Below are 15,602 nucleotides of genomic sequence, written 5' to 3' on the forward strand. Positions count from 1 at the left end.
GAATGGACAGCGAAAGAACGGCTGAAAAGATTTACGAGTTGATGGATGCAGAAGTGGAATACCGAAAAAGACATGACGCGGTCAAATCCAATAAATACTTGGAGACGGACATGTCATAAGTCGGAATAATCGAAGCGCGTGCATAGGAATGAATGTAGTAAGGAAGTGAGATCTGTATGCAAAAAACAGAGTGATGTGACGTTCTATCCTCTCTCTCTACCCCTACGGAGAAACGACGTGATGTTTGTTGCTATTGTTGTTTTTTTTTTTAATACTTTTTATAAATTTACTTGCACAAGTCTTGTAGTGAAAGTGTTAAAGAATGCTATGCGTTTCGCCTTCTTTACTTAGGTTATTGCTAATATTGCATCATGTTTTTTCTCTATTGTCTCTGGCCCTTCGCGCGCAGGCACCAGGCACGTCTTGTCAGATTATCTAATGCAATCAATAATTATTCATATCTGATCCAGAATCCAATTAGATAATTAGATCCTTCAACGGAAAACGTAAGTACTTCTGAATAATTTAATTATATTCCAAAACAATTGATCACAACAATTTTCCAGCACGCTTTTGTTTGACTTTTGACTTTCATACTCCGGCAGAAGCTAGCTTATTATGTATCTAAATCAACTATTTATCGATTGATTTATCTATTTAAATGAATTGCGATCCATTTTTGTCGATTGATTTTTCTAATTAAATGAATTGCGATCCATTTTTCTCATTTATTTTATCAAAATTTGCTTTCACATTTCACACACCCCGAATACGTTTTACAAACGTCCGCTCGGACCATGCCATTTTATATCTTTTCAAACATTTAAAACTTACACTTATTTGTTAATAAATTTGTATAAACCACTTTATTTTTTTAAATTACACTATGAAAGTCTCTTTCATACAATATTTTATTATATAAATAGCAACGCGTGTTAGTTAAATTCCTGACGATGAGGTAGTAACCTCGAAACCGGTCGAAGTGTAATTAAAATAATTAAAGTGGTTTATACAAATTTATAAAGAAATAAGTGTAAAATGTCGTACCACAAAGTGAAAAATGTTTTTGATAACAATATATTTAAAACTTATATTAATCAAGTATATATCAATATTTTACGCGATCTACACGAGCTTTATTTGTCGATTATCGTATCAATGAAACAAACTTGTAATAAAGTTTTCGCAAGTTTTCTTTCCACCCCCGTGCCGCCGCCATCTTTGTGCGAACTTTTTTCTGTTCGACAGAAAGATTTGCACACGGATTAAATTACTTTTACAATTAAAATTGTAATGAAATCATGCAAATTACTGAGAAACACATTATGGCCGTTAAATATAGCAATGTTCACACTTGCTTGTAGTGTAAAAAAGTGCAGTGTCATCTTGTGCAAATAAAATGTGCAATTTTGACATTACACTAATGAAATTTTAATGCATAGGAAGAATGATGGACGCACAGTTTTTACGCAATGCAATGTTGTATTTTGATTCCATATTTTGAACTCCCAAGTGTCGACGCAGTTTTAAACTTAAACACCTCTAAATTTGCTATCATTTCTGTGTTTAGTGTAACGTTTGGAAACATGAATGTACCTATACGTGCGCGTAATACTATAAGCGCGCGACAGTTTCATAAATTTAGTTTTTGTGCAACAGCTAAAAAGTAAAAAGATATTACTTTAAGTCTCAAGTCTCATGATTTTACCCATACTGATTTTACTAATTTTAAATTTTTATTTATTTATTTAATTTTACAATACGCCCAAGGGGCATTTACTAAAAATATACAGGTAAGTACAAACATAGTGCGTAAACATTTAAAAGATAAACAACGCTTTTTTGTATACATTTAGAAACAATAAGAAGCATACTGCCATGCAAAAATAAAAAGTAAAACTTTACATAGTAAAAAAGAAAAAAAAAATCAATGGATATAAGAAAAGTAATTGAATTAAAAAGCAAATTGTAAATAACTTGTAAAGAATTCAAACAAAAAAAAAAACAAATAATGAAAATTAGTTAACAGTAAGTATATATGTGAAAATAATATAATATACGGTACACAAAAATATTTGATAAATTAATAGCAGAAAGAGATAAGATAATAATAATACACATCAAAAACAGAGAAAGAATTGTATGAAAAAGAAAGTTTTATTACGACATTAATAATTAGTTTCAAACAGTGCATTTAAGAACGTTTTAAAATGGATAATTGTCGTATTAAAAATAATGGTGGAATAATCGAATAAAAATAATCGAAATACTAGATTATTAAAAAGATCGAGACATTTCGAAATGCTTACAACTAATCAAGTTCACTCGTACTAATCGGAAAAATAATCGAGATATCTCAAGTGAATTCATTCGAAATGGTTTTCCGAAACAATCGAGATATGAATTCGGACTCGAGATTTCGAGAAAACTGATTGAGTTATTGCTTAATATATTTTTACAAGTTCTTTTAGGCTAATTATATTTCTTATAGTTTTAAAAAGTAAACTTGCTTTTTCAATTTATTTTTAATGTGATCAATTTGATTAGTCCATCTTAAATTCCCATCTATAAATTCCCAAATATTTCATTGAATCTACTCTGTCCAACGATTTACAAATACATTATAACAGCAGGAAACATTTTAAGCAAAGATCAGAAAGCTGGTTAGTCTCTCCAAAGCTGTAAATGGCATAATGGATCGCCCCACAGTCAGGGTAGATGATTTGACGATGCAAACAAACAATTAAAAACGGCAAATGTTGCTATGTGTTTAATTAAGCCAGCAAATGGCTGGACCATAGATCATGTAAAGGCCTAGCAGGGGCGAACCGTGTATAGAAGCGATTATGCGCAGCTTACCATTATATTTGACTGACCATAATAATATTTTACTGTAACTTTATTTACAGAAAAACAAATAAATAATTACTATTTATTTTGAATCATTTCCACCATTTGTATTTTTATCCTAATATTAATATTAATAAAGCGCGCCCAGCGCCTGCGATGAGCCAAGAAACTAGCCGATTATTCCAGTTTATTTTTTCATACAAATAAGTACTTATACTGTATTTTGAATTTCTTAACCCCAGTGCGGGTTTTTTCTGCTGGATTAAACATGCAGATTACACAAATTATTAGAAGATCCTTGATTTGGAAAACAGTATTTCAAATATGATTTCTTAAGGGCTATTTTTCTTTGAGATGGTACTTTTGACATAAGACAATAATTACTTTCATGCGTCATTTTGCAGGACATATGCGCTCGACGCGGCCGTTTTTAGCACTATTAATTTCTAGAACAATTCGGCCAGTTGCCTTTTCATTACCTAATATTGACTGAATTCATAGTGCTATTTTTTATTTATTTTTGAAATGAGTTTTGTATTAAAGGAATGGATAGTATATATATAATATAATATATCTCGAAGTTACGTCGCTTGAGTTGATTTCATGGATGAGAGTTGTTGTATCACACAGAACCACAGAAAAATATCAATTTATAGCATATATTATTAACATTATATTATGTACCTCCTATGTAGGTAAAAATATATGATATTTTTTTATAGCTTACCTGTAAATAAAATCACCATTCGCCACTGATTCCTAGACTATATACCTATTCCCTTGTGGAAAATTTTCTCCATCTGTTACCCCTATACCTACCTCTCGGACTTGATCATTATTCTCAGATGGCTTCAGCACACGCCAAATGCAGACCGAGACCCGGATTCAACGAGCTCATAGACTTCAGTAGCATGATCGAGACGGCGTCGCAAGAAGGTGGCCCCGGGCGACGGGGCATCGAGATAGAAACAACCTACAAGAACGTGTTCTACGACGAGGCCAAGAAGTACGAACACAGTGTCTACAGTCACTCGCAGGCGTCCTCTTGGCCGTGGAACCGCGTCTGGGCTTTTAACCCGATGTACGACAGGTTGCACGGAGCCGATGTGTTCGCGAAACCGTATCTGTTTAGGTCGCCGATGAACAAACCCACGAAGCGCAGAGATTTGTTCTCTATTGACTTGGACGACATGGTCAATAAAGTAGTCGAGGAACCTGAAAAGGAGTCTTGGTACAAGCAAACAAGAATGCCCAGGGTGAGTACTCGATGTTAATAGTATTGGGGTGGTAACAGTGGCGTGCGTTCCATAAAGGCACATAAGCAGTGCCTACCCTACTAGAATTTCATTAAAATAATATCAAAAATATAAGTAACTATTTTTAAAATTTGAAAAACGCGCCAGAGATAATTCTGTTAAGTAATATATTGTACCGATCAGCGCGCCGCTATCGGCCTGGGTCGGGAGAAGCACGAACTACAAATGCCTTTTTCTTCCATATGAACTTAACGCGATGCGGGAACAAAATGTGTATGTGTGGGTTTTATTTCAGTTGTAATTACGCGTGTATGTGTAAGCTAGTAGGCAGTGCTTTTTAAACGTTGGTAGGTACATTGTTTTAGAAAGAAACGAATACGTTACTGACATCTAGCGTTTTTTAGGTTATTATTTAATAAAAGACAGTCATGTCGAATAAATAACCTCAAATTGCTTTCTGTTATAATTATTCAATCGAGAGTATTTTTGTTTCGCATTTATTTTTAAAAAAAATAAAGGTAATTTATTTGAACTTTTTGATTTGCTAGCTAAATATGTCGGTATCTTGGAAAATCACTTGCAATTATCTAGTAGTGCATTTACGGGAATATCAAATAGAGCCCAGAATTATTTAATTTCGAGTGTAGCAACCGTAATAAATGAAAATATAAAAATATTTAAAAGAAGGATTTCGTAGCAATATATTATGTAAATTATATTAAAAATAAGAAATATATCATATAAATTTAGCATTTAATTGTATATTTGATGTAGCTTAGGTAATTTCAATACGTTAGTATACAAAGGTAGTTATACCTACAGCATAGTGATTCAAACTAATGTGACTAGTGAAGGAAACTGTTTGGTAATATTGCTTAGGTACTTATACTACATAAAATGTACTTTTTTTCTACTGCCTACCCTAGTTAAAAACTCTGTGCACGCGACTGGGTGGTGTAAACATAAGTGGTGACTGTTTTTTTTTCCTAATTTGAAAACGAGCACCAACAGTAAAAAAAACGTGGTAAAGGTTATTTTATTGATTTATTTTGCTTTATTAAGTTGGTTCATAACATCTTACGAACTTATTCTTCTTGTGGTGCCCTATCAGGCCCCCCGGCGTTGGCGATCACTACAGCGAAAGCATCTTGGTCCTGCGCTGCTCCGCAGCCAGGACAACTGCTTATTGCATGTACTCGCCATAGCGATTTCTGGGAAAAGATGACCAGTAGCTCAATCACAAATAACTATCGACATATTGATTGATTTGGTGTTTATTTTGTAGAACTCCATATTTAAACTTATAATTAGAAATCAAACACTGATTTGAGTCTACTGAACACTTTATTTTATTTTTACAAATATAAACATTTAAAAATAAAAACTTCGTTTGAAAATGCCCTAATAAGGCGAAACAATTGTCACGAAGTTTTTATTTTTATATGTTTATATTTGTAAAAATAAAATAAAATAAAGTGTTCAGTAGACTCAAATCAGTGTTTGATTTCTAATTATAAGTTTAACTATCGACATGCTTAAAAACATGCTAAGCATTTGAGCGATCACAATGAACAACAATGAACATGCTTAAGTTATCGCAGTCAACCCTCGTGTCAGTTTGTTTTTGTTTCCCTCGTAAATAAATACAGTTCATTGGCGAAAAATCGGCGATTACCATAAAAAAAATTACAATATATTGACATATTACAACAGAGATGAAGAACATTTAAGAGAAGGTAATATAGAAGTCTAGGCATCTACAGGGCTTATGACCTGTCGATGGCTGGTTTAAGTGGCCACTTAACACACTGTGTAACATTCACCATTCTGCCCATATTTGAACATCTATATTCCTTCAATTCTTTCATATGTTGATGTTTGTGAAGTTAAAGAGCTGAAACTTTTATTTATGCGGGTGAGATTTATCTAATTGAATTATTTCACCTACATACTAGGCAACGCCTGAAAATGTTATTTTTTCTATTTCTATATATTGTACAATGTATTACAATATATTGTATTTGCAAAATAGGAAGGAGTATCTAATACAAAAAAGTGAAAATTAAATTACAATTACTATGGCGACTGTTTTTCTTGACATTTGGCTTGCCAACCGCCGGCTAAATGCCATAAATAGCATGATAAATAATAAATAAATAAATAAAAATATCAGTTTTGGAGTTTTTCCATATTTACACCGGTAAAATTCAAATATGTGATTGCACAGCAGGATTATATGTATAAATATTTTGACATTTTATATTAGGTGTTCACGGATGTTGCATTGTGATTGCGAATACGATAAACAACCATGGTGAGAAATTGCTATCAGGTCACTTATTAGCACGTCGATAGTTACTTGTGATTGAGCTACAGAGTGGTTTCTTGTTGCCTTCTCTGGTGGATTTTTCTGTCGGGGTTACCTTCCCTTAGCTGGCTGGTTCTGTAATAACTAATGTATACTTTTGATATCGTTACAATTTTTTATCAAAATTTCTCAAGAATATATTTCTCAAGAATATATTTATTTCTTCAGGTAACTCATTGTACAGCTTCAATCCCTTGTACAATGAGTTTTGAGACTTTGTACAATGAGTTTTGAGTTTTTTTCCTCGTTGGTAATCTTATCTTTATTTTATATCTAATGTAAGTAAATTTTATTTTCTCAGACTTTTGTATATTTTTTTCTACAAAACCTCCAGAGACGTAATTATACACAAAAAACTGATTTTAAGCACCATTTTTTCAAAATCGCGGCATGAGCGGTGGTCGTCTAAGGTCACAAACCTAAGGTTTTACTTAGGACCCTATGTCCACCGATCCTGTTAAGTTTCAAAACATAATAACCATTTTTTTAAAAAAAGGGAAAAAAGTACAGACCGAATGACCTTGAACGTCCCATACTTGTAATAAATCTCGACAACCACCCGATGGATCTAACCCTGGTTATCGCAGTCATGTAAAGTGTCCTAAAGCAAAGCTACTCGCATTTGTAATATCATTGAAAAATAAATATTAGTACGTCAAATTCGTTTCTAACCGAAAAATACCGTATTTTACCAAAATCTGGTAAAATTCCCGTAAAATTCCGCGGTAATTTACCGCCTTGCATTTCTAGTACTAAATTAAATTCTCGCACTTTTTTAAAAAAGCATCCAATTTCATTTGCTTTGATTGTTGCTTCCTTTCTTGCAGAATAAATAAGCATAAACTTCATTATAATATTTTCTAAAATTTAATAATCCTAAAATAAAAATTTAATAATGCTTTTTTATTTTTATTAACAACAAAACGAAAACTAACTCGGAAACAATTTCACACACACAATGAGCTGCTCTCGCGCACATGGTAATAGAATAAAACAACGTGTAAAAGTGTGTCTGCTATTAGAATCATAAACTACATTTGAATATTCTTTTAATTTTAATGATAAAATCTATAAATATAAAATCTAGTTTCATGTGTATGACATCGTTTGTTAAATTTGATTTTGTTTTTTATTTTTTTCATCCCCTTAATTATAAATATACAGGTAAACGTCGTTTTACGTTAGGGTCCCATTCTGAGAGACATAGGCGTCAAAATAATCAGCGTAAAATGAACACAAATATAATGGATGATATAAAGTCAGGTTCTGTGTCAAAATTCTAAGAACAATCCCAACATGTTTATTTAATACATATCCTAAATATATTCAAAATAAACTATAAATGTATTAGATACAGTTGAAATTCGTTTACAAAATAAATATTAATCTCTTGATATAAATAATGTTTTTTAAAATAATAAATAATAACTCACTGTAGGTACTTAATTAAAAATTCACACTTTTTAAAAAAAAAACATCCGATTTCATCTGCTTTGATTGTTGCTTCCTTTCTTGCAGAATCATCGCATAAACTACAAATATTTTAATATTCTTTTAATTTTAATAATGACAAAAGAAATATGCAATCATACCTTTTTATTTTTCTTAAAAACAAAACGAAAACTAACTCGCAAACAATTTCACGCTCACAATAGGCTGCTCGCGTACACGGTAATAGAATAAAACAATGTGTAAAAGTGTGTCTGCTATTAGAGTCGCAGCGCCTACTGTCGTCTGGTGTCGGCCGAACCGGGGAATCCCACGCCGGCACCAACCGGCGCACTTGTAAATCGGCGTAGATCGAACCAGCGCAAAACGACGTTTACCTGTACATCATTCATACACATAAGGAATAATTTTTATTTGTAGTGTTCTTAAATAATGTGCATGCTTCCACTTTCCATTATGTTGTATCCCAGTTCAACACAGGGCTCATGGCCTCATATAGTTAGGAATACGTTATTATTGTTTTTGTAATGCGTATCTTTGTATGAATAAATAAATAGATAAAAAATGAATAAATTTATAGATTCCCCACACATGGCTGCAGAGCAACTACGAAGGAGGCAGTGATAACTTTTCCCCCCGCGCAATGTACAACAGAGCCAGTGTGCAAAATTTTGAAGCTAAATCGTCGTACGATGCTTTTGGGAAGGTAAAAGTTATTTTTTTTAAACAAAGACTGGACAGAAGAAACATGCTGAGTCAATAATAGATTATTGTCCAACAAAGGAATAATATTCCCCTGCCTGTGACAGCTGTAGTACCAACTTAAGAGACAGAAAGGGTTGCCATAGAAAAAGGACGGTGTTAAAAGGCGGGCAGGAACTAAGTAACGCCGGCCAGAAGGGAGATGCCATCTCACATTTGATAAGGCTACGTGTCCACCTCGGTCTCGGGGTGTTGTCCATTTGAGATGGGTATGGGGGACTCGGCAATTCGCGACCGAGACAGTTCCGTGTCGACTCGAGAGTCAACACGCAGTCTGCCGTGTGACTCGATCGCACGTATGTGTTTTTTTTCGAAACGGATTCGCGTCAGGTCCAAGCCCTTTTAATTGCGTGTAAGATTGTGAAAAAACGAAAAATAAAAAAAATGTATCAGGTGAGGAAATGGGTGGATTGTGGGATTGGCTTTGGGTCGGTTCAACTCTCGTAAATGAGTTGCGGTCGGAGGACGCACAGCAGTTAAAAAATTTTATTCGGATGTCTGCAGTGGAGTTTGAACTGCTTTTAGATGTATTATTATTGATAAGTTTGACAGCTGTCATTTTAATCAAGCTAAATTTTAAGACTATAATCTAAATGTTTCTTCCGCCTGATCCGAGACTCTTTGACCACCCTGTCGATGATTGATCAAAACTGCATCCAGTCAAAATTTACATATCGGCATATTAACTCAAATTCATAAGCATACTGACCAAGCATGTTTGTTCCCTCCAGTCTTCATACAATAATCTATTATTTGTTTATGTGTCTGGGCGGATGAAGAATCACACATGTGTGAAATAATACACGCTTCACGTATAATGATGGTTTGGTAGTACCAAAACTATGTAAAAAGTATGAAAATAGAACTCTAAAATATTTAGTACCAAGCATTTTTAATTTATTGCCGAACGAACTTAAATTTAACTCACATTGTAACAAGAGCAAAATTAGAAAGTGGCTACTCGATCAAAAGTTTATCTATGATAATAATAATAGTAATGTTTGGATAATTTATTTGGTGCCATTTTTGTGAAAATCACCTCAAGGGCGCTGTACAATAAATAAATATCCCAGCACGTCTTGCAGCTACAGAGCGCATGGACGGTTGGGATTCTAGTTCCTCGTCTCCAATTATAAAATATAACAATTATGATATACAGGAGCTAGATAACAGCACGTCTTGCAGCTACAGAGCGCATGGACAATAAGAAATCTAACCCCTCTTTACATTTTTATTTAAAAAAAGTTTATTTGACAATGAAGTTTAGAATTTAAGTGATATTTTAAAAAACGAAACAAAAAGCAAATTTATAAAATTAGAAGTTGGATAATAACAAGTCTTGCAGCTACTGAGCGCATGGACGGTTGAAATTCCAGACCCCATTTACTAAATTTAGATATTTGATAACATTACATAATATGATATGATAGCTAACATCACAAAAAGTCTTGCAGCTACAAAACGCATCGACGAATGGAATTTCAACAACATAAGAATGATTTTTAAAAGTTAAAAAAATAATTAAAAACACAATGATACATCGAGCAAAGAACTAGTAAGTATGGCAATTAAGTGAACATGTAACAGCACAAAAAGTAAAATATAAAAAACTAAACAAAGATAGCATTCCTTAACTTATTATTAAGGTTAACAAGACAATAGACGATACTCAAACTTAAACTCGTCCCTGTTTTATTTTGGTATGCAGTAAACAGTGTGAATATGAATAGTAGCAAACTATGAATAGTAGCTTATGTGTAAATATTTTAATTTTTCATATATTTTCTTGTATTTAAAAAATAAATGTACATATTATTATTTGTATGAACATGTATATTCTGATCTTTCCGGCTATTAATTTTTATCTGTTATTCATTGTTTTTATAAATGTTAATAATATTATTAAGTTAGTATAAATGTAATCTCCACCAACAAGCTACAGAAAGTGGCTTGGTGGGATTTTAGTTTTAATAAAAATATAGCAATTGAAATTTTTTTTTAAATTGTAAAAATGTATAATTATATTTTTAAAATAAACAAAATTTAAATAGAACCAGAATCCTACAGGAGTGTTTTTCACTCAAAAATTGAGTGCAAAAAAGTCGGCCTCGTGGGCGCGTTCGCCTACTACTGTTTGCTACAGGTCCAGTAGCTCAATCACAAATAACCATCGACGTGCTCATAAGCGAGTGATAACAATTTCTCACCATGGTTGTTTATCGTATTCGCGATCACAATGCAACATCCGTGAACACTTAATATTAAATGTCAAAATATTTGCGTTTCGCGACGTAAAATCCTGCTCATATTTGAATTTCACCGGTGCAAATATGGAAATTATTCCAAAACTGCTATTCTTATTTATTTATTTATTAATCATTATGCTATTTATGGCATTTGGCCAGCGGTTGGCAAGCCAAATGTCAAGAAAAGCTGTCGACATTGTAATTATAATTTAATTTTCACTTTTTTGTATTAGATACTCATTATTTTGCAAATGCAAAAACAGAGGCATCGAGGGGATCCCGAGGGGTGGGAACGACGTGTTGGCCTCTGTCCATACATCCTCCTCCCCCCTTCTTAATCTGCATAGAGTTTGTAATCCTTAGGAATATTTATAATAACTTTCCTCTATGCGCAGCTGACAGAGTCCTGGAGGACTCTGTCAGCAGCTGTGGGTGGATGGTGGGCTTAAGGATCTCCCCCCAACATTTTGCAAATGCAATATATTGTATTATTTTCTATAGTAAACGCCGATTTTTTGCCAATGAATTGTATTTATGTACGAGGAAAACAAAAAACAAGCCGACACGACTGTTGACTAGAGATTACACACGTGTTGACTTATGACTGCGATAACTTAAGCGTGTTCATTGAAATCGCTCAAATGCTTAACATGTTTTTAAGCTCGTCGATAGTTATTTGTGATTGAGCTACCGGGTTCGATTCCTGTGGTGGTATTCTAACCCCTGGAGAGTGGTTAATTTGGGGATTTTTATTTTTTGCATGCACATCAACTTTGCTTCATTTTTGTCCACACCGATGATTGAACGTCAGCAAAAACGAAGACGTGAAACTAAATATGAAATTTTTCATTTACCATCATTGCGACCTTAAGCATTCAATGACCCAAAACACTTAATTAGGTTGAATTGACCAAAACGTATTAATTTTTTTCCATTTTTTAAACATTTTTATTTCATATTTCATTTGGCGTTTAATCTATCAGTGTGGCCATTTTATGAAGTGTCGTCGCATTCAAAAAATGAAAATCACCAAATGAACCACTCTAGGGGGTAGAGGAGACTCAGAATACCACCCCTGGAAGGGTCAACATGAAATATTAGTTTATAAGGTGGTTTTAATAATAATAACAATAATCACTGTTTATTAACAAAAATTACAATTTATCTACTACATGTTTTAGGTAATAGATTTCTCCGGATTATGTCTAGTCTGCCTAACTTGGGCACCCTGACAAATCCGCAATTTTTTTGCCTTCGAACCAAAGTTTTCACATTATCCCAGTAATTACAGTGCACGAATAATAAAAGAGGCAATTGAAATACACAGACACCCAAATGACATGAACAAAAACGACAGGCTGAAATTAAACTCAACACGGTTCCCAGCACTACATACTACAAAAGCTAATGGAAATGTGCCTACTGCTGACTGCGACACGGTACAAATTACTAGTACTTTTTTTTAACACATCTTTTTTTCTACAAAACACTCAGTTTTCCCCGAAGATGGCTCCCGCAATGGTAGCCGAAACGCCGGAACAAATCCAACACACACGGTATCGCCCAAAAACGAAACATAAATAGCAGGGCCAATTTAATAGGTCACATTTGACATTTGTCGGTTTTAGCTTCGTAGAGAGGTGACCTCACTTAATTTTTTTTCATTACACTTTGACCGGTTTCGAGGTTACTACCTCATCGTCAGGAATTTAACTAACTTATAATTACACGCGTTGCTATTTATATAATGAAATATTGTATGAAAGAGACAGAAAATTGAAAGAAAGAGAGAGAAAGAAGATAAAATAAATCTTAACGGGAATAGTTTTAAAAGAGGACTCGAAGTTAAATTTAATTGATTATTTGAAGTTTTGATTAATGGCTTTACTAATTTCTAATCGTTCTAAATTATCTAAACGAAAACCATTTTTAATGACTTGCAAAATTCTTCGTTTCTTGATTAAATTCATGGTTTTCGGATATAAGATGATTTGCGAATTCTGAAAAATTATTATTACTCAGACATCTTATATGTTCTTTGATTCTAACTTTAAATTTACGTGAAGTTTTTCCAATATAGAAATTTGGGTATTTGTTTATAAATTACCTTAAATCAAAACTATTACTCAATGGGAAAAAGGAAAAAAGAGGAAAAAGGAAAGGAGGAGAGATTAAGGAAGAGAAAGGAGATGTTTCTTCAGACGTGATTTAAACAGAGATAATGTAGTAACATTTTTGATGGTGGATGGGAGATGATCTACAGTCGAGCCGCGTGGACACTATATGAGTTAGAAAAGAAAGAAGAATTGTGGAGGGGTATTAAGAGAGTACCTTGAGAATTAGAACGAAGAGGTAAACCATGAACTGATAAGCGTTGAAATTTTTCACGCAGGTATATAGGAGCGTTAGGACTATGAAGTGCATTGAACAGAAGTGAGAGGGAGTGATAGTCTCTCCGCTGTCTAATTTTGAGCCATTTCAGTTGCCTACGATAATCGGAAATGTGGTCATATTTCCTAAGACCAAAAATATACCTTATGCATGTATTCTGAAGTCGTAAATGTATTTAATAAATACAGTTTGAATTCTTTTACGAAATAAATAATAATCACTTAGTATAAATAATGATATTTTTCATAATAAATACCAACTCACCAGTTCGTCGGTACTAAATTAAATTATCAGACCTTCTTTAAAAAAACGTCCAATTTCATTTGCTTCGATTTTTGCTTCCTTGCAGAATCATAGCGTAAACTACAAATATTCTAATATTCTTTTAATTTTAATAATAACAAAAATATATATAATGTGGAATTCCACTGTTTTTTTTTTTTTTCTATTAGCGTACTATTGAACTAATCAAAAATATATTAATTTTTTTTGTGCGTTATTTACAAAGATATTATTTTTTAAAGTTACATTTATCAAATACCGCGCCAAATGACTGTAATCAGTGTGTCACTTTTCAGTAGTGACGTCATGAAACGGTTAACGTTCTTACTTTCACTGCCCGCGGTAAGTTGTATTTCTCCAGCCAATAACAAAACTGACAAAAATCTATGGAATATTGCTTTGATTACTTCATTTAGTTGATTGTAATTTGCTCATTTACCGAAAAATCGGTAGATCTGGCAACGCTGTTGAAATGTAAAAACTTTTCAATCCCAAATTATACTCTTTTTTTTCTATGGTCAAAACGTTCCTTACAAGGTGCGGGGGGGCTTTAAAGCGGAAACCGGAAATACTACACGTAGATATAAGGAGTGACGTCATTATTTACGATTTTAAAATGAATACTATTTTTAACATTTTTTTATTATTTTTGCGTGCGTTTTTGAGATATTTCATCCTACTCCAAAATTTTTAAATATTCACGTGTACACGAAAACATTTTTTTAAAAAAATTTAATTCCGGGTTGGGCTGGAATTCCTCATTACACCTTTTTATTTTTCTTAAAAACAAAACGAAAACTACTCTGAAACAATTTCACACACTCAACAGGCTGCTTGCGTACACGGTAATAGAATAAAACAACGTGTAAAAGTGTGTGCTTTAGAATCGCGGCGCCTACTGTCGTCTGGTGTCGGCCGAACCGGGGAATCCCACGCCGGCACCAACCGGCGTAATTGTAAATCGGCGTAAATCAAACGTTTACCTGTATTTGAGTAAATTGTAGAATGTTATGTTTAAAAAAAAACTGATTGAACACATTGGTAAAAATTTCATTTCCGCAGCAGTGGCAGGCGAGAAAGAAGACCACCGAATGTACGAAGCCTTGCTCTTTCTGCCGTACAAATGGAGAGTCGCATTCCGTGTACTTGGGACACACGTTGAGGAACGGTTACGGGGTCCTCCAGTGCCCCATTCTGCGCAACCTCGTGTGCAAGATCTGCGGACAGACGGGGGATAACGCCCACACTATGTGAGATCTCTTCTATACCGAGCATCGGCTAATAGACTGTCCTCGCTTGTTCAAACCAGCCCGTATCTAGTACCGGATACCCCGTCCCCCTACAGCTGTCGGTTCCTCGTATCGAGTGCACTGTTCCCGCAAGACCTTGTCCCTTTAGTTCGTCCGAATAGCTGTTGTTCCCTCGTGCCGAGTTCGCTGTCCCTTGTCCAGATCACCTGGCCATTAGTTGCTTTGTGAACCGGCGCGAAGCGTTTGGCCTTCACGATGGAGACACGCTGTGATTGGTTTTCTAATTTTTCTGAATTCGCTCGCAGATTTCACCCAATTTGTGTATTACACGGCACAACGTTCATTGTGTCAGATTATTGTACCATTTTCTGACCCGTGTAACACGAGCTTAAAACGAATCCACTTGTCTCACATTGCCTTATTTGCATGATTTTTTATATCCTCAATTAATTTAATAAATTAAGTCAATGCATGATCGGGGGTTTTTCTAACAAATGGTGGAGGGTTCTGTAGAATTAATGTACATATCTAAAAAGAAAAATAGTGGTTTTTGTATAATTTGTTAGACTATTAATCTAAGCCAAAAATATTTTTTTAAATGTTCGTTTTTTTTTACTACCCAGCGTGTGACGTCTCTAGTTCTCTTCTTCTCGGTGAGTTCTGCTGATTGGTCAGTTGGCTTCCCGTGAACCGGAAATCTATAACACCTCGGGAAACTAATGACTTGTGTCTGTACCTCAGAGGCAGA

At 33.9% G+C, this 15,602-nt stretch overlaps 1 protein-coding gene across 1 annotated transcript; it reads left to right on the forward strand.

The window, feature by feature from the left end:
* Positions 1–428: 428 nt before the first annotated feature.
* LOC148273882 (uncharacterized) lies at positions 429–14,854 on the forward strand (the record flags this gene model as incomplete). Its single annotated transcript, XM_088238014.1, has 3 exons — positions 429–506; positions 3,696–4,106; positions 14,667–14,854. Coding segments are annotated over exons 2-3 (599 nt in total), but the record flags the coding sequence as incomplete, so codon positions are not given.
* Between the last annotated feature and the right edge of the window lie 748 nt (positions 14,855–15,602).

Source organism: Micrasema longulum, unplaced genomic scaffold, assembly GCF_059751315.1.
Source record: "Micrasema longulum isolate JH-2025_06_02 unplaced genomic scaffold, ASM5975131v1 h1tg001818l, whole genome shotgun sequence".
Classification (NCBI taxonomy): domain Eukaryota; kingdom Metazoa; phylum Arthropoda; class Insecta; order Trichoptera; family Brachycentridae; genus Micrasema; species Micrasema longulum.